The sequence below is a fragment of the Schistocerca gregaria genome, chromosome 7, assembly GCF_023897955.1.
Source record: "Schistocerca gregaria isolate iqSchGreg1 chromosome 7, iqSchGreg1.2, whole genome shotgun sequence".
Lineage (NCBI taxonomy): Eukaryota > Metazoa > Arthropoda > Insecta > Orthoptera > Acrididae > Schistocerca > Schistocerca gregaria.
Genome location: NC_064926.1, coordinates 465,555,733 through 465,576,941, shown reverse-complemented (window position 1 = coordinate 465,576,941; position 21,209 = coordinate 465,555,733). Strand labels below are relative to the sequence as shown.

General features: G+C 38.5%; 1 protein-coding gene across 1 annotated transcript in view; it reads left to right on the top strand.

The window, feature by feature from the left end:
* The window catches only part of LOC126282062 (E3 ubiquitin-protein ligase Iruka-like), a 151,639-nt gene that overhangs the window by 118,546 nt on the left and 11,884 nt on the right, over positions 1-21,209 (top strand). Inside the window, exons 5-6 of the mRNA XM_049981505.1 lie at positions 13,254-13,414; positions 20,033-20,148. Coding sequence (XP_049837462.1) covers positions 13,254-13,414; positions 20,033-20,148 — 277 coding nt within the window. The remainder of the gene's footprint in view (positions 1-13,253; positions 13,415-20,032; positions 20,149-21,209) is intronic.

Below are 21,209 nucleotides of genomic sequence, written 5' to 3'. Positions count from 1 at the left end.
TGAGTTGACAAATCTTTATTAAAACATCCAGCTTGGACAATATCAAGACAAGAAGTTTTCTCTACACTGGGCAGCTGGACAGTCATCTGTCATGGCATCTGTTGTGGCCATGACCTTTCCTCTTTTTCTCCTCCTCATCTGAGCACCTTCAAACCTTGGAGCTAAGAAACAGGATGCCCCCCCCCACCACACACACACAGTAGGTGGAATTCTCACTTGCTGTCTTGCCTTGTAGACGAGATAGGTACAGGACATTCTCCCATCTTGCACGTATTGTATGAGGCGTGTTTTTTATGTAAGTACCGTTTTGAAATTAAAAAGACTTGCTAAGATATCTCAGTAATTTTATTTTTACATGAAAGCCTGTTCCTTAATCTACTTTTCTACATAATTTCCGTCAGTATTGAGGCACTTGTCGTAATGTTGCACCAGTTTTTGAATACCCTCCTCGTAGAAGTCTGTTGCTTGACTTGTTAACCACTGCATCACCACTGTTTTGAATTCATCATTGGCTTGAAGGCACTGACCACCCAGGTGTTTCTTCAAGTGCGGGAACAGATGGTAGTCACTGGGCACAAGATCGGGGCTGTACGTAGGATGATTTCGAGTTTCCCATCGAAAAGATGTGATGAGATCTTTGGTCTGATTCGCCACATGCGGACGGGTATTGTCTTGCAACAAAACGATGCCCTTGCTCAACTTCCATGGACTGTTGCTTTGATTCTGGTGTGACGCTGGCCACCGATGTTTCATCGCCAGTAATCATTTGGCTTAAGCATCACCATTGTTGTGGTACTGCTCGAGGAAAAACCAATGCACTGTCTAAACATTTGGTTTTGTGCACATCCATCAACATTTTTGGTACCCAACGTGCGCACAATTTTCGGTAATTCAAGTGCTCGGTCACAATGCCATAGAAAATACCATGAGAAACATTAGGAAAGTCATTCCGTAAGGAGGAAATTGTAAAGCATCTGTTTTCTCTCACCTTATTGTCCACTTCCTGCACCAAACTTTCATTAATGACCGAAGGACGCCCACTCCGTTGTTCATCATGCACATCTGTGCGACCATCTTTAAATTCTCTCACCCAGATTCTTACCATTCCATCACTCATAATGTTTTCTCCGCACAGATCTCATGATGAATATCGATCGCTTTTAGGCCCTTAGCACTAAGAAATCTTATAACAGCCCGTACTTCACAGACGGCGGGACTCAATATTATTGGAGGCATCTTAAACACTCAGTAAAAAATGTAAACAAGGAAGAATTAGACTGTAATGACGTCAGTGCATAGATCAAGGTACAGGCTTTCATGTGAAAATTAAATTATTGAGATATCTTAGCATGTCTTTTTTTTTTAAATTTCAAAACGGCACTTACTTAAAAAAAACACGCCTCGTAGTAATATCTCCCACTATGGGATACTACTAAACCACACAATGTCTTTGGTCATAGAAAAAGCCTGGAAGTGGGAAATTTCATTTTATAAAAATGTCATGTCACATTTTAACTGCCAACTTGGATCTTGGCAGTGAAGTGGCATGTATACACCAGTGGGTTTTATGGAATGATGCCAAGACACGAGAGAATGGCAAAAAGGTGTCACCATGTTTTGACTTAACCATGATGTTACCATGAATGTAGTTGCAAGGTTGGTGATTCTTCGGGAAAATCTGGAATTCCCAGGGAATTTAATTTTACCTGGAAAAATAAGAGTATTCTCAGGGAATTTCAGGAATTTCAAAAAAAAATCTTGATGAATTCTGTGTTTTTAACACTGAAATTGAATTTCATTGAGTTTTATAAATCACAAATTATAAAGTAAATATCACCTCAAAGTGTGTTAATTATATAAATGTTGTTCCATATAAATTATTATTGTTTAAAAACTGTGGTTAAACTACTGGCTGTGTCTGGTATATAGCTCAGCTGAGAGGAAAGAAAAGTCATTAGTGTAGCAGGGGAGCCCCAACCACCCTCGTGCTCACCATTAATTTATTAGGAGCTTCATGACACCATCTTCCTCCCCAAATCTGGAATTCCCAGAGAATTTTTTTCAAAGATCAAGTAGCCACCCTGGTTGCCAACTGGTTGGTGTATCAACGTGGTCTGACCAGTGTGTCAACAAGGGATTGTGTACCATGTGAAGCCATATAACACTTTGTATCTGACTGTGGCTCGTGACAAATGAAACTCTTCCCCAGGACAATCATTTCCAAGCCTGAATTGCTCCTGTCATTGAAAGCAGGGCCATGCTAACCAACTTCCCCTCAATGTACATTTGGAGTCTTAATTGTGGAACAGGCCATTGTTCATAGTGGCATATAATCGCGCATGGGCCAAATAACACAGTAACTGGGCTATAGCTGACAGAAGGCATGTAGTGTGGTTTGGAATGTTAAGTTTTCCCTCCTTTCAAATAATGTAAGGTGTTGAGTGCATGGATGTTAAAGGAGGTGTTCAGCCTGCAGTGTGGGGAGGGTACAGTTCAGGTTGAAAGTGGTTCTATGGTTTTTTAAAGGTGCTTTTCATACTGCAGTTTGGGACCTATTCACTCAGGTTATCATGAATGTGAACCAGGGTGTTTATTTCAACCTTGGTAACAAAGTGTTGCTCTATCTTCTACATCTTCATGCTGAATACGGGGTGGGCACAGAGCTGCATCTATACGCTTCTAGTTTGACAAACACTGAGACACATATTGCACCTTGACTGTCATCCTAAATCACCTAGCCTTAATTCCACAGGAAATGTCTGGGATGATTTTGAATGCCAAGTGAAACATGACACTCAGCATTTCTGCACTATGATAGCTCTGTGGTATTTAATAATCAACAAATGGTTCCAGTTGGATATGACATACATGAATAAACTTGGGGACTCCTTTCTCACAGAATTGATGACATTGTCAACGATAGAGGTGGTGTTACGTGGTGTTAGTGTTATGACTGCCAGGGGTGACTTATTTTTTGTCTGGTTTGATGTGGTTGTTTGTCGAAAAGAAATACATTTCAAACTTGACTATGCAACTGTTTTCAGTGGGTAGTGGATGAAGGCCTCCATTCCATCCATCAGCTAGGATGACTCCAGTAACTGTCAAGATTGATTCATAATGGGACCATCTAGATATTGTTGACTGAGTAGTGTGTGAGATAAAACACTTTATAGGTAATAACATCATTAGTATGGTTTATGAAGCTTCTGTGACAAAATATATTCTGGAGTCTTGAGTAATGAACTGTGTTCCAATGTGTTAAGAGATAGACAAGCAAATTTATGATTCATATATGGAAGATTCAGAGGCAACTTTTCTGCATCTGGTATTGCAGGAAAATGTTTTTTGAATTCCCTGGCAGAAGTGGCAGAGCAACAGTTGCTGTAGGCAAATGAGGACATAAGACACATATTCCAGTAGTGGCAGAAAATATTCCTTTTGCTACTGGAATGATATTCCAAGATGCAACAGTTAACAAACTTCAACCTGTTGTATATATTTTGTCAGTAGCAGAATTGGGATACCTCTGCTCTTAAAAATAATTTCTCTCTCTCTCTCTCTCTCTCTCTCTCTCTCTCTCTCTCTCTCTCTCTCTCTCTCTCTCTCTCCCCCCCCCCCCCTCCCCTCTTCCTCTCCCTCCTGTCTTCCTCCTCTTTTTTTGTAAAGGAATGGATAGTTACCAAACACATGGATCATATTTGCCAAGAATGACTAGATCAGATGAACTGGAATTGTTCCCATAATTCTCTATTCTGTTTCCTTTATCTTGTCATTTATTGATTGCTCCACTGGCTCCCATTGAAAATTTGTTTACAATACAACATAACTTCCAACACTGCTTTATCTTTTGATACTCATACCTTTAAGACTTTTGAAACAAGTTCAGGCTCCTGAATATCATTACTGCTACTTTAAGGCAGGGATGCAAAGACTGTGGGCTGTATGGGGCCTGCCATTGATCTGATGGTGTTTCTGGCGTTCAGTCAGGGGCAACCCAGATCAGAATAATCAGTGTCTCATGGCACTTTATTTTTGAACTTGCACAAAAATGCAGTTACAGCATAAGAAGCTGCACATGGACCTGCAGGGAATGTCATTGTTTAGATGTTAGTGGTTCATGTATTCTACGGTACATAACTTGCATCAGTGAGCTTTGTGACCCTGTTCATTAGTGCATTGAAGGTAAACAACAATTTTATGTATTTGTGTGAACCTGTAAGTGCGTACTTCATGATCATCAGTCAGTAATAATATAAGAAAAGTAAAAAATTTAAATAAAATGCAAATTTGAGAAGTAAATGATGTGAATTAATCACAGTGAGTGGTTTGCGGCCTGCCATACTAGCAAGTTGGTATACCCCTGCTTTAAGGTATATATATTTTTTCTTGTTGTAGATTGTCTTGCAATTAATCCTCCAGAGTATCATCTGATTTTTGGATTTAGGCAATAATGCATTGTACCCAAGGAGGCATTCAATTTTGCTTTCATCACTGCTTGAATAGAAATGAGAAGTAATTGCTTAAAAAAGAAATCCTGATAGAGCATCATATGGAATAGAGTTGTGTATTTTCTTTTTTAAAGAAAGGATCACTCCCATCATCTCTGTCAACTGTACCCTCAGTACTATGAAAAGTAAACCAAAGATTCTCTAATTGCAGATAGTTGCGGCAGCGTACGTTATATACATACAACTTCAGTTTATAATCAGGTATTTGAATTCTGTAATTGTATTAATGATGTGCAGCATTTGTCTGTGTAATATGTCACCACAAAAATCGTAGCAGGGAAGATACTAATCAGTCCATACCTTAGTGTAGTGTTGTTAATCTTACCTTGTGATTAATGGTATGATTTTGTTTGAGAATAACCTGCTTCTAGAGCAGGCTGAATAACTCAATAATTTTGAGTGAGCACTCACCCCTGCACGGGATCCAGCTTGCAGTAGTGGTGTGATTCGGAGCGGGGGAAATGCATGCGCACCATATCGGGGTGACAACTGTGAAATGCAGTAGGTTAGTTGTAATAGCAGTGCCACCTAACAGCAGCAGTGCAGAGTTGGCATTGTGTAAGATACAGTGTCTTTGCACTTGGCCTTGTACTTCCACGGCGAGAAAAATCTTGCATTTTTACACAAAAAGATGGGTTCACAAAGTGTTTAGTGTATTATAACACAGTGAATACTTTCTGGAAGTTTGATTTACAGAGCCACTACATGTGTTACCATGTCAAAGAATAAGGAAACGAAAAATGTGTAGGACCTGAGGGTGTACAAGAAGTTTTAAAACTTAAAAGAAAACGCTATGAGGAAGAGGAAGAAAAGTAGAGTGGGAGTGCTGTTTGGATGAGATTAAAAATTGCACTACTTTTAACAAACTCTTTGTGCCTTTTTACAGATGGTGGTTTAATAAAAGAATGTTTGGTATTGCAGTGGAAAATTTATGTACACTTTGGGTAGAACAGTTTTGTGAGGTGCTGTTGTTAAACGTGTCAGTCATGCATCCCCCACAGGAAGACTTAGTTTGGATAAACTTTGTAAACAGTTTGTTGAAGGTTTTAGTGACAGGGTGTATAAACTCTGTTCCCTGTAATGATTGGGAGGGGGGGGGGGGGGGATTTACAGTACTTGCTACTTTGCAGTCCTTTGCTCATTCTCTGCTCATGGTGCGATTTGCCTGTGAAGCCCAGTTCTAGACTGTAGGCATCCTTCCCAATTTGTCACATGCACAATTTATTTCCACCACATAATCAAAAGTTCTAACAGTAGTCTCGAAATCTTAAAAATCATATTTTACATCTGTGTAATGTCCAGTCAGTTTTGTGGGAAAATTTCTTGTCATAACATGATTTCCTACAGACTTATATGCGTCACTAAGCTAATGATAGTGTCTTAAAATGCAATTAAGGTCCTCCATTATCATTTTCAGGATATTCAAGCTCGTATTTAAACCACATCTTGTAAATAATTTATTTTGGAAATGCTGAGAGCTCTCTGAGACGGCAGATGTATGAGCAAGTTGCGCTTGTGTGTGTGTGTGTGTGTGTGTGCCAAAGGCCTTAATGACAAAAAGCTATGATAGTGTGAATCTTTGTATTGTGCCTATCACGACTCAGCGTCGCCGCTGTATGGTGAGTAGCAACTTTCCTTCTCTCGTATTGTTACATTCCTTCCTGAATTTTCCATTGTTTGATTTATTTATTTTGGTGTTTACATTTTCCTTCAAAATGCGAAGGTTAAATATAGAAAACATAAAAATATGCAGGAAATATTCAAAAATTTGTGACTGAAGGTGGTGTTATTAATAAGTTAGGTGATGTAAAATATATATTGTTATTTGAGAACATCAGCTGTGAAGTTTAAAAGTTTGCAAATTGTTAATAAAACACGGTAATACGTGACAGAAGGCATCATTATTCTACTTCCTGTGTACTGAATACAGGCACACTTCAACCATGGAATGTAAGTAAAATATAAACATTAAGCAAAAAATCTTGTAAATCTGAAGTATGACTCCCCCTCTTGTTAGAACTTCAGGCATATAAAATTACTCCTAGCCTCAGCCCAAGAAACTGGTATTTAAAAAAAATTAAACCTGAAAGTATTAAAACAATTATTACAGTATTATCATATTTTCAAATGTTTAATAATATTAAATTAAGACATCCTATAACAGTAATTTCATTATTATTTTACAGAAATTCGTAATTGGGTTAATAGTGAGGAAAAATTGGAGGTTTCTTTTATTTTTATTTATTTATTTATTTATTTATTTATTTATTCATTCTTCTTTTTAATGCTACATTAGTCTGATTGCATCCAATGTAATATTTCACCCAAAATTAGTTACTATAATTTTTACCTTAACAACATGAATTATCATATTCATATCAATGATCAAAAAACAATAATATCCCTTGAGAAGTTAAATAAAATAATTGTGAACAGACTCAATTCAAGAAATTAGTTAAATTGGACTACTGTATGATGATAAACGCATATTTAGATTTATTAAAAGCTCTTTCATTGATTTTACTGTATTTAAAATATTTCATTACTGGAATTGTTTTTAGTAATTCAGATTGTAGATGCTATCAAACAATGGAAAATCCAGGATGGAATGTAATAATATAATGAGAAGGAAAGTTGCCACTCGTCACATAATGGAGATGCTGAGTCACAGATAGGCACAACAAAAAGACTTTCACAGTTAAGCTTTTGGTCAGTGGTCTTTGTCAACAATAGGCACACACGCACACACTCACACACTCACACAACTGCAGTCTCAAGCAACTGAAACCACACTGTGAGCAGCAACGCCAGTGCAGTTGGGAGTAGCGACTGGGTGGGGGTAATGAGGAGGCTGGGGAGGGAGGGGGTGGTATAGTATGGTAGGGGTGGCAGACAGTAAAGTTCTGCAGGTTACACGGAAGGCCAGGGTTTAGATTACCTCTCAACATGCTCTGAAATGAGAAATGTCCTGCCCACTATCCTTTTCACCCATCCCACAGTGGTATTCTGCTGTCCACCGAATCTACACAATACATTCGTTTATCTTTAAATGACCGCTGCTCCCAGTCCCTTACCTCATGGCCCATACCCCTGTAATAGACCTAGATGCAAGACCTGTCCCATACATACTCCCACCATCACCCACTCCAGTCACTAATATCACCTATCCTATCAAAGGCAGGGCTACCTGTGAAACCAGCCATTTGGTCTACAAGCTAAGCTGCAACCACCGTGCTGCATTCTATGTAGGCATGACAACCAACAGGTTGTCTGCCTGCATGAATGGCCACCAACAAACTGTGGCCAAGAGACGAGTGGACCACCCTGTTGCTGAACACGCTGCCAAACACGACATCCTTCATTTCAATGACTGTTTCACAGCCTGTGCCATATGGATCCTTCCCACCAGCACCAGCTTTTCTGAATTGCACAGGTCAGAACTTCCCGTGCAATACATCCTACATTCCCGTAACCCTCCTGGCCTCAACCTTCATTAGTCACTGTCCTCATCCATCCAGCCCCTTCCCTGTTCCCATTCCAGCACTACACAGCCATTATTCCACCACCATACCCAGTCTTTTTATTTCTCTCCTTTTCTGCTACCTACCTCCCTCCCTCCCTCCCCTTCCCACCTCTCCCCTGCCCTCTGTGTAACCACAGCACTTCACTGTCAGCCACCCCCACCACTTCACTGTCTGCCACCCCCACCATACTATCCCTCCTGCTCCGCACCCCAGCCTCCTCCTCGCCCCCACCCAGTCGCCACTCCCATCATGCACTGTTGCTGCTGCTGCTGCTGCTCGCAGTGTGGTTTCAGTTGCTTGAGACACTGGTTTGTGTGTGCGCGTGCGTGCCCGCCCAACTTTCCTTCTCATAAAATTCTAAATGCATTATTTTTATTTAATAATTACACTTCAAATATTGAAATAGCATTTAGATGTTCCTTCCATAGGAACAAATTTGTATTGGTAAGGCTGAGGAGGATTTGCAGTAAATATTGCTACAGTAAGTAAACTAAAAGTATCCTTATAAAAACACTTATAGTATACTCTGCTAGAAACATACAATAAAATAAAATAAAATTGTCCTGTACGAAACCCATAATTGAACCCTGACACTAGGTATGAATAAAACAAGCTAAAGGGTAAGAAGCAGTAGCAATAAAGCTGATGATTCTCTAACTCATTTATGTAAAATACACCAATTTAAATAAAGATAATAAACTTAAACTCAAATTAACTTAATATGAAATGGTCTTAGCAACAGGACGTAAAGAGCCTAATAAATAATAATTTCAATTTGATGACCAGTCAAAAATTGTTAACACTGTAAATGCTTAATCTATTAAAACACACAAGAATTAGAAACCCAGAGGAGGAGGAGGAAGAAGAAGAAGAAGAAGAAGAAGAAGAAGAAGAAGAAGCTGTAACAGTTAAATAATGGAAAACAAAACTGTTTTAAAATGAATTAAATTAAATACTTAAAAATTTAATAGAATAGAAATCAGTTGTTCCTTACAAATTAGTGTAGGCTAATACACTGTAGCATGAAAGAGACTGGTATAGGTGTGCGTATTCAAACACAGATATATGTCAACAGGCAGAATACGACACTGTGGTCGGCAACGTCTATATAAGACGACAAGTGTCTGGTGCAATTGTTAGATAGGTTACTGGTTCTACAGTGGCAGGTTATCAAGATCTAAGTGAGTTTTAATATGGTGTTATAGTCGGTACATGAGCGATGGGACAAGAAGTCAAGTCTGCGACATCACTGCAGCCGGAATAAGATCCAGCAAGAAAGGGACCAATGACAACTGAAGAGAATCATTAAATGTTAAAGAAGTTAACCCTTCCACAAATTGCTGCAGATTTCAATGCTGGGCAATCAACAAGTGTGAGCATGTGAACCATTCTATGAAACATCATCGATATGGGCTTTCAGAAGCCCACTCGAGTACCCTTGATGACTGCATGACACAAAGCTTTATGACTCACCTGGGCCTGTCAACACAGACATTGGACTGTTGATGATTGGAAACTTGTTGTTGGGTTGGACTAACTTAATTTTATGATCATAAAATATGAATCGAAACAAAACAGAAGTCAGCGATTCCATAATGAGCAATTTATTTATTGTTCACATAACCCCAACATTACACTATAACTGGGTATTGAAAGACTACCAAAAATGAACCTAACAATGAAATCTCAAGCTATATAACTTCTTTTTGTCTTACACAAAAGGCAAATTTTATTAGGGATAGTCAAATCAAAAGAAGGCAGATGGAAGAAAGTAAGTAAACTCTTTATTATTTCAAAAAGTTATCACCATAAGTTAACACATTCATCACATTGTGAGACAAGTTGGTCATTGACTTTATGGAAAAATGTTTGTGGTTTCCTATGGAACCATGATTGTACCTAGATGTGCACCTCTTCATCTGAAGCAAACCAACGACCACAAATGTCTTTCTTCAGGGCTGTAAAAATATGAAACTGCATGGGGAGAGATTGGCACTGTATGGTGGATGTGTAAGGGCTTCACAGTGAAATTTCAGCAGTGTACTTGAAACACCCTTGACAAATGTGGCCCCTCTGTTGGGAATTAGGAACGCAGAGCATGAATGTCGCCACTGTGCCATTAGATTGCACGATATGCTCAATACGAGGTCAGAAAGTTTGTGTCTCCACTGTGGAGGCTGTGAACGATAAGCACCGAAGTGTGTGTGGTTGTTTTTGACCATGGAAAGTGTCTGAGGAAGTGGAATTGATGCCAAAATGTCTGCTCTGTATGACAAACACAGTAGGTTAAATGCCTATTTATGTGAAAGAAAAGATTTCGAGAGAATTGGCTGTCATTAAAACACAGCAGTCAGCCATGATAGGCTCATTGTGTCATTAATCCTTTTATTATTGCTCCAGTGGATGTTACCGTCAGATATGATGGAAATCGGCTTGTAGAAGACATTCCGTTCCTGTTTAGCCTGTCACTGTACTGCTAATGTCATCATGACAAAGCATCTGAAGTTTTGAAAAATCTGTGCACAATGGGTACCCCACAGTCTGGAAGAGGAAAAAATGTTGAACAGAATGTTAACATCACTGCAGCACCAGGAACAGTATCACAATGAAGAATATCGTTTTCTATTTATTATTGTTAAGGTAGATGAAATATGGTGTCATCATCATTTTGAGCTAGAGAGAAAGTATCAGATCAAGTAAGAACATGGATCGATTCTCACTGAAAAAGTCCAAAGCCATGCATAACTGCTCGGAGAATGTTATGATGATCCTTCTTCTTTGATTGCAAAGGCCTATTCTGTTGCAGAATAATGCCATCCATCAATGTTCCTGGGCATTTGGACTTAACGATGTGTGATATGAATCCTGAATGGCTGTCCATAAATCCATAAGAGGACGAGGAGATGTAGATCTCTTCTAAACAGCATGTTGCAAGACATCCTAGATATGCTCAATAATGTTCATGTCTGGGGGAGTCTGGTGGCCAGCAGGAGTGTTTAAACTCAGATGAGTGTTTCTGGAGCCAGTCTGTAGCAATTGTGGATGTGTGGGGTGTCACATTGTCCTGTTGGAATTGCTCAGGTCTGCATTATTCTCTTGCAGAATAATGCCTGCTCACATGTTGCCAAGGATGTTTAGACTATGCTATAGAAGTTCCTCTGTGGAGCCGTTGCACATATTCCATAAAGTCCAATCTTTCATCATGCCATTTCCACAGTTTTTGGAGCCCTGCCCAAAGACGTTTATGGCTGTTGATTTGCCTCAATTCTACAGTCAACCACAAACATTTTCCCATGAAGGCAGTGACCAGCCTGTCCCACTGTGGTATAAATGTATTAACAGTTATGGTGATTACTGTTGAAATAATAAACAGTCTACTTACCATAGGATTAAATGAGAACACACACCAAAAAGCAGAAGATTTGAGTTGTTGATAGGCACACACAAAAGAAGGAAAACGTGCTAGCTTTTGGAGTTATCCTTTGACGAGCTAGAGTAAAATAACACAGAAACACCAAAACATCAACAAACTCGCACTCTTGCCTATCCCCCCTACACGGTGCCGCCGCCCCCCCCCCCCCCCCCCCCCCCCCCCCACACACACACACACACACACACACACAATAGCAGGGGGCACTGTCAGTCAGTCTGTCTGGTACCATGTAGGAACGTGTGTGTGTGTGTGTGTGTGTGTGTGTGTGTGTGTGTGTGTGTGTGTGTTTGTGTGTACTTCTAGCTTGGGGTTAACTCTGAAAGCCAGCAAGTTTTCATTCTTTTATGCATGCCTTTCGACAACTCAATGCTTTGGCTTTTCGGTGAATGGTCCCTGTAACCATACAGTATTTACATTCTACAAGAACTTACCTACAAAGAATTAACGTACTTTTTTCCTATCTGTCTCATTTTAATTTGACTGTGCCTTAGGATCTTTAAAGTGGTTTTCTCATTGTAATTAATAATCAAGTCCTTACTTGTTTAAATAGTATATGGGAGTATTTTTATAATACTGATGAATCTTTCAGTTGGTTTCCATTATGTTCCATCTTGAGCACCTGCCATGCACACTTGCAGTTAACGGTGGGCTAGCAATTGACATGCAGGAAACCAGGAGGTGGGCCTTAGCTTACATGATCATATACCTTGGGTGAGTGTCAGTGAGCAAATAGTTTACTCACATGACAGAACTGCTTTATAGTATCTCAAAATTGCCATTAAAATGTTAGGGGAGAAGGGACATAAAACTGAAGGATGTTGCGAAACCTCTGTAAAGGTTCTTTCATTTATTTAAGATTAGATGCTTTCTTTACTTTTTTTAACTTTCTGCAAAAAGTATTTCTTCTGAAGCAGAACTGTGTGTATTTAAGCCTTTATCTTTGAATTGGTAATCTGGCAGTTACCGATTAAGCCACAGAGGCAAAGGTTTAAACCCTATTCATTCTTCATTACAGTGTTATGAAAAGGATAGTTGCTACTCGTCACATAGTGGAGATGCTTAGTCACAGATAGACACAACTGTCAATGTCAAACAGTAAGCTTTTGAGCAAAAAGCCCTTCATCAGAATTAGCCTACATCCACACGTAGCTCACACACGCATATGGCCACAGTCTCTGGCTGCTGAAGCCGTGTGTGTGTGTGTGTGTGTGTGTGTGTGTGTGTGTGTGTGTGTGTGTTTTGTCTAATTCTGATGAAGGCCTTTTTGGCCAAAATTTTACTTGTATGACAGTCTTTTTGTTGTGCCTATCTGTGACTGAGCATCTCCAGTATATGGTGAGTAGCAACAATCCTTTTCATAATATTGTCATTATTCCATCCTGGATTTCCTAGTCAGTCTTAGAATTTTTTCCTTCACTTATTGCTTCTTTCACTTACCTGATGGTTTGTAAATGTGAAACATGCTAAATTTTACTGTGGTTAAAAGTATAGGTTCTCGTATGGCTGGTTAAGTCAGTTCAAAAATCTGAGGAAGCCAAGGCTGTACCATTCCAATAGCATTGTGCCTAGTAAAGTACTGTATTGTTCAAACCAATCTTTTAATAGAGGACAGCTTTACCTAACTTGTTCATGAATAGAAATTGTTTATTTTTTCATTTGAATATTGTCTTGATGCTACCCAACTATTTGATCTGTTGTAGGTTGTCTCGTATTTGGTAAAACACAAAGTAGGAAAATGATATGTTGCTCCTTCCTATGTTACTTACATAATGTACTTTTTTTTTCTAGACTCTTCTTGGGAAACCCAGGAGATTATGCATGGGGGCGAGAGGGTTTGGATGCAATTGTAACCCAGCTGTTGAATCAGATGGATGGAACTGGTCCTCCTCCACTTGCTAAGGATAAAATTAAAGAAATTCCAGTTGTGATGATTACAGAAGATCAAGTCAGTAAGTATGCTCTATACTTGAAACACATTTTTTCATAAGAAAGGTACACAGTGTAAATGTTGGGGTACAAATATTTAAGAATAATGATATGTAATTATGTAACATTAAGTTTGTAATCAGTAAATTTCCATGGAACTCTCTGCAGGTGATAACCCAAGATATCATTGGCGTATGATAATGTGAAGAAATTTACTTGGTTTATTAACTGCAAGGATCTTATCAGTGAGGTTCGCCAAAAAAATTTTTGCATAGGAGTGGTTATTTGGGATGTTTAGGAGAAAGATTTTCTTTACATGAATTGTTTGTTGGTTGCTCCTGTTAGTTTGTTAGATGCCGTCTTAATGGATTGCCTAATCATAGTGTATGATACAGGTCATGTGTCTATCTTTGCTATATATAATTTAAAAGATAGTTTCCTCATATGCACAGGCACACAAGCAAGTATATGATGATTTTAATATGAGCTTCAAAACTATTGAATAAATCATATGCACTGAAAATTTTTAAAATAAGTGCATAGACTGGTCAGTGAATTAGATATTTCCTTTGTGAAGAATAGATTCTAACTGAGTCTTTCAACATTTCTTGTTGTTTATCATAAATATTCTTGCATGATACTTGTACAACAGTTGTATATTTTGTCCATGTGGGTTTTATGTGACTGATAGCATTTATGAATGCAACTATTCAGCAATATTAAAGCACAGTGTTAAGTGAAAGTTTATGTCTATATGCAACACAAATTTCACTCGTGTTTAGCTAAAATATAAATAAAAATTTCTGCGAAGTTGGTCTTTTTCATATTGTTTCTTTCAAACAGATAATCGCACTCACATTCACTTTTTGTGCATATCGACTTTGCAAACTTGGCTGTGAAATTTGCCTCTTTCCATGATGTCAAATTGCATTGTCCCCACAAAACAATCACTAAAGATCTTGTGCCAGTGAAGAGCTAGCATAGCGCAATGGGATGGAATGAAACAAAAATAACAAAAGTGAATGCTATGGATATTAGATTAGAAACTGCTTAAAAAGTTGGTCAGTTCGTAACTGATAGTCTCTCTCTCATGTCATCTTGAAAAAATAGGACTATACAAAGGACTCCACCTAGAAATATCAGGACACTGTTGAAGAGTCACTCAAAAACAATTCATAATCTTGTACAGAAATTTTGTTTGTAGTGTGTGGTTGTGAGGGAAGAGCTTGGATGCCACTAGGATTATTATTATGAGGCAGGATTATCTCTAGTATTATCAGAATTGGGAGGAGAGAGTATTCACATGGTGATTAAAAGGATATAAAGACTGACACATATGTGCATTTTAAAACATCAAGCCATTGTGGTGATTATATAACCACTCATAGATGTGTTGTTGTCTTACAGGAGGTGAAAGACTTCAATATTTAACAGTATTGTAGAAAGCTAAGGATTTTGTGGAGTGTGGAATCATGAAATTAGCAAAACCTTTCTAGGCCTTTTTTTTCAGCTTTAAACAGAAAGTAAAGTGGTTTCAAACTTACAGGATACTGTACTATTTAACAAAACCAGTGTCATATAAAATATTATTACAAGAGACTGCTCATTCCTGCGTTCTTGTAGGATAGGTAAAAGTAAGAGTAGTTTCTTGGTGCTAACACATACTGCAACAATTGTTTTTCAGGCAAGAGAGAGAGAGAGAGAGAGAGAGAGAGAGAGAGAGAGAGAGAGAGAGAGAGCAGCAACATCATAAGGAATTTAGTTGTGGATATCTTAGGATCGTGATGTATTGCTGTTTAATATAAAGTTTTTAATTTTTTTCTGCATTTTGTAAGTTTGTTTATATTAAATTCTTTATCTTTTTTAGTTGTTGTAAACCTATCAAAGATCAGATTTTTATCACAGTGATTCAGTACTTTGCAGATGCATATTACCTAAATAATATGCAATAGTGTCAATGAAAACATATCTTCCACACATTTCGTGGTTTTCATCTTAAAAAGAGAGATAAAACTGTACCTAAAATGAAAGAGTCAGATTACCATTTGAAAACATTCACTCTTAATAAGAAATGAGGATTTACTTAAAGTTTCATGATGTTTAAAAAGGTTATGAGTTGTTACATCATTACAACTGTGATAAAGTCGGACAAAATTATTTTAAATAATTTTAACCAAAAATTTGTGGAACTGAGAAGGAAATTAGCGTCACTAGAAGTTTTGCAGCTGATTGATGGGTTTCTTCAACCAGTTGCACTTTTTTACGTACGTTACTTTCTATAAGTTGCAAAATGTGCACAACCTGACATATTTACTGGAATCTAAACTAGAGCTTGGCTTTTGTGTAATAATTTAGAAGATGCCTGTTAATCAAAATCTTATAAAAACTTTCACCCTTATGAGCCTCAAAAATACTACAAGGTGTACAACTTTGCTTCCCCCATTTGCCGATAGGTGGCGACAACGGTAAGTAGCAGTCGAAAGAAACAGATCGCAGACGTAAGGCAGTTAGCTTCGACCTTGGTCAACATAACCACATTCAAACATTAGTCGATTTGTGTTTGCATCATAAAGTTGTTCTTGATTAAAAATGATAATTTACGAGCCTAATTCTCGTCATTTGTGGGAGGTGTTACTGTTTTGTTTCAATATGAAGAGAACAGTGGCCGAGTCTCATCGAATGCTCTCAGGTATGTATGGTAAGGATGCTGATAGCGAAAGAACGTGTCGTGAGTGGTTTCAACGCTTCAAGAACAGAGATCTTAACGTCATAGACTGGCAGATTGGTGGAAGAGAGAATGTTTTCGAAGACGCAGAATTGGAGACATTGCTGAGAGAAGACTCGGGTCAGCCTCCAGAAGAATTGGTGGCACGATTAGTGGGAGTGACACAGCAAGCCATTTCAAAATGTTTCAAGGCTATGGGCATGATTAAGAAAGAAGGAACTTGGGTCCCGTGTGAGCTGAAACCAAGAGACATTGAATGTTGTTTGTATGTTTGCTTCAGAATCAAAAAAGGAAAGGATTTCTGCACCACATTGTGACTGGGAATGAAAAATGGGTTCATTACGATAACCCTGACTGCAGAAAATCATGGGGATATCCCGGCCATGCTTCCATGTCGACGGCCAAACTGAATATTCTACATCTACATCTACATGACTACTCTGCAGTTCACATTTAAGTGCTAGGCAGAGGGTTCATCGAACCACAATCGTACTATCTCTCTACTATTCCACTCCCTAACAGCGCGTGGGGAAAAACGAACACCTAAACCTTTCTGTTCAAGCTCTGATTTCTCTTATTTTATTTTGATGATCATTCCTACCTATGTAGGTTGGGCTCAACAAAATATTTTCGCATTCGGAAGAGAAAGTTGGTGACTGAAATTTCGTAAAAAGATCTCACTGTGAGGAAAAACTTCTTTGCTGTAATGACTTCCATCCCAATTCGCGTATCATATCTGCCACACTCTCTCCCCTATTATGTGATAATACAAAACGAGCTGCCCTTTTTTTGCACCCTTTCAATGTGGGGTCGGACTTCCCATTTTAATGTTTCCAAGTACATTTTGATATCTTTTGCAACGTGGGGTCATGACTCAAAGATCATCCTATGCATTTGGTGGGACCAGCTTGGTGTCGTGTACTATGAGTTGTTAAAACCAAGTGAAACAATCTCCGGTGCTCATTATCGAACGCAAATAATGTGTTTGAGCAGACCATTAAAAGACAAATGGCCACAATACAGCGAGAGGTACAATAAAGTGATTTTGCGGCATGACAACGTTCGACCCCACGTTGAAAAAAGAGATCAAAGCGTACTTGGAAACATTAAAATGGGAAGTCCTACCCCACCTGCCGTATTCTCCAGAGATTGCTTCCTCTATCACCAGTTTAGATCAATGGCGCGTGGCCTGGCTGACCAACAAGTCCAATCTCATGAAGAAGTCACAAATTGGATCGATTTGTGGATCGCTTCAAAAGATAAAAAAATTTTCTGATGCAGGATTTTCACACTGCCCAAACGATGGGGAGAAAGTAGTGGCCAGTGATGTAAAATACTTTGAATGATACATGTGTAACCAATTTGTTTCATTAAAGCCTCAAATGTTGGGGGAAAAAATGGCGGAAGCAAAGTTGTACACCTTGTATTAACTTTCTCCTCCTCCTCCTTTTGAAGAGCCACAAGATTATTACCCTGTCTTATTCTTGTTGTAGTAAAATATCTAAGTAGTTCAAAGTTAAATACAATTCAGCCATGCTTTTGTTGCTGATTGTGTGCTGAGGCTGCAGCCAGGGCCACACATTTTGAAAAAGCAGCGGCTGCAGCTGGGTGGCTGTCACATTACCATATACTAGAATGACAAAAGGGGCAGGTCTAGCCACAGTTACAGGCAACAGCCACATCAGGACAACAAACCATAAACTGAAATAAATTATCATACTTCTCTAGATGCCTTTGGATTAAATGGTATCAAATGCTTGCAATGACGTCTTCTGTTGTCATAGTCAGATGAATGTTGTAACCAATGGTGTTCTCATATTTTATACAGAAATGTTGTATTGAAGACATGCAAATGCCAAGGAATTTAATAGTGATCATATTCATGTCTGTGCAGCCACTGTCCCAGTTAGTTGTTGCATAATATGATCTCGGTAACTTCCTTGCGGATTGTATTACAGTAAGTCAGTAGATGGCCCATGTTTCTTTATATTGTCAAACATAATTCTGTGCATGTTTGTGTTTGTGAGGTAATGATTTGCAACTGTAGATGTGCATTAAATCTTAATATTTAATGTAGCATTAGTGCTATGTGCAGAGTTCTGGCAATGTATGGACTGACAAACGTAAAAGTTGTCACATCCATGTAGAATGTTACAAATTACGGAAACACTCTAACCAAGATTTACCAGGCATAGCACATCTTTTATCTTCTTGGGAGGTTGGATAATAGGTTGAATGTCATATGTGCCTTTTATTGGTTATGGATTCATAGAAAATAAGCAACACAATAAATCTTATGGTGATTCAGCATCAGCATCTTTTCTTTTTAGTAGTTAGCAGTAACTGAGTGTCTCATACACAATAGCCATTATTTTCAAAAGACATTCTTCAGATGCATTGTTTCGGAATCCAGGTTATCTTTGTCAAATACTGCTGTTAATACAGCATTATGTTTGACAATATAAACAAACATGTGCCATCTACTGACTTACTGTAATACCATAATTCTCTTCTGGGATAGAATATGAAAACTGTACACTAAGGTATTAGTTAGGTTGCATTATCTTATAGTATGCTGAGTGCTAAATTACTTATCTGAGTAACATTTGTTGTAGTGCCTACAAATGGCAATGTGACACAAACTATGTATGCGGATGATCCAGAAAATTACAATACCTGCTCGATAGTGTGTTGGTCCACCTTTGGAATACAGTACAGCAGTGATTCTGCATGGCATGGATTCAACAAGTCTGTCATAGCTGTCTGGAGGTATATGGCACCAGGTGTTTAAACACAGTTCATGCAATTCCTAGAAATTTACTTGCTGGTGGATTATCAGCAAGGAGCTGTTACCCGCAGTATCCCAGATGTGTTCCATCAGGGTCAGATTAGGAAGATTTGTTGGCTGAGAAATCAATGTGACATTACTATTGTGTTTGCTTCTCAAGTCACTGTAGCGTGATTCTGGTCTTGTGATACAGGCAATCATTCTGCTGAAAGACGCAGTTGCGGTCAGGAGAGACATCAGTCACAAAAGGATTAAAGTGATTCATGGAAGATCAGATGAACGTCTTCCAAAGTATAGTCCTGCCTCTGCCATCCCGCGTATGTGGTGTAGCGCATGGTGATTTTCTATCTGCCTGAGTGAACGTTGTACATGGTCATCGCACATTGCCATCTCTCATAGCACATGAACAGCTGACCTGCTTTACCATTTCTGAGTAGCTCATTTACAAACAACAGGTTATAAAATTCTGCCCTTTATCAAACTCGCTCACCGTCATCAGGTCGCAGCCCCAATTTCCTGGCTGTTGGTGGCGAGTCTCTTCGAACTTTATCTTTGTACAGCTCTTTCTTACGGATTGTACGAGTCATTTCCCCATTTGCATTCTGTATTGCCACTAGAATAATTCCCCATTTGTCTCTGAACCATTTGTATACTTTCCGTAGCGCTTCACGTGCCTGCATCACTCCCATGCTGCATTGTCTCACAGTGGGCAGTGGTCATAATGTTTGGGCTTCTCAGTGTATGGAGCACTTGAGGCATTCTTCGATGAGGAATCGTACCACATATAGAGTAGATAAAAGTGGAGGTTTGCTACAGAATTGCTACAATATTTGAAAATTGCAGGTAAAACAATGAAAATGTAAAACAGTATATTTGGAACAGGAAAATGGCCCATGATTCTCGTGCTCGAGTTTCATTTAGTGGTCGACTTTATTACTATGAATGCTTTGGGTACTTGTACCACATTATTTCTCCTGCTGTTAACAAAGAAAAGAAGTGTCGTCTTTCTCCAGGAAAGGGAGTATGATGAGATAACCATTGAAAGGAATGGTATTGGTTCCACTGAAGCTGTTGCTATGTCACCCACTCAAGAGATAAGTTCTCATATTAATTTTTTACTTTTTTCAGGTAAAAGTCTGCAATGTTCAGTTTGCTGGGAAGACTTTAGTCTTGATGAACATGTTCGCAAGTTACCATGTGAACATGTGTACCATGAAAACTGCATTATACCATGGCTCGAACTGGTAGGTTGTAATTTTTTTAAAAAATATATATATGAATATTCTATAGTGGATGGGGTACTGTGCTGTTGGTGCATCCAATCATGGTTTATCATGCATGGTCTATTACATAAAAACTGTATTTTTCAATAAAGGGCTGATAAGTTGTAAAAAAAGGAATAGATAAAAAGTTGAAGCATCTGCATGAAATGGAAATATTTTGTTGAATTTAAGCCGTTGTTACTTTTAATGCCGTGTAAACGGCCAGTTTATATCTTTATATACTGAAAACTGAGTTGTTCCATACCATTTCAATAGGTTTATTGCAAATTATCCATGAAACTGCGTCAAGTAATTCTCCCTGTCAGCACACTTTGAATTATTCAGAAGTATGGGTAGTATAGGCTTCTCATGAAGATGAAATGATTGATGACAAATTGTTGTGAGATTTTTTTTAAATTGTTATCATATAAGAGTGAAAGTGCTTAATTTATGACCTTGAGTATTCCCATTCATTATTGACCCAGCAAAAATGTGGTTATTTTACCAGATTCCTGAATAGTGTTGCGGCAGCAGAACAAGATTTTCCTACGAAACTGGTTTTGCATGAATTATTCTGGCTGAACTTGTAACTCGATACTACTTTGACCCTACAATTGCATATGTTTCAAACACGTGCTCCTTAATTTCTCTTGTACTTTTTGTTTATGAACTGTGTTTAAATTGTTATCAGACGTGCCATGCTGCCCACAAAGTTCCATCAAAGCATTTGTAAAGTTCGGTGAAACATTGTGATAAAGCGATAGTTTTGTATTGCATTTACATTTTTACCTGTATGATATTTTTGACTCTAGGGGGAGGCCCGTTCTCCCCCAACTTATCATGAACATTTGAACAATTTTCCCCAAAGTTATAATATCATTACGTAACTTCCTCTCTTGAAGCTTCATAAGCTAATGTGTTTCTATTGGCAATCTATTTCAGAAACATGGTGTTCTTGCCTTGAAGGGATTTAGCAACTGGTGATATGACGAAGAGTGTTATCATTTGTCATGGGACAAAATGACATCTGCAAGTCCCCCCCC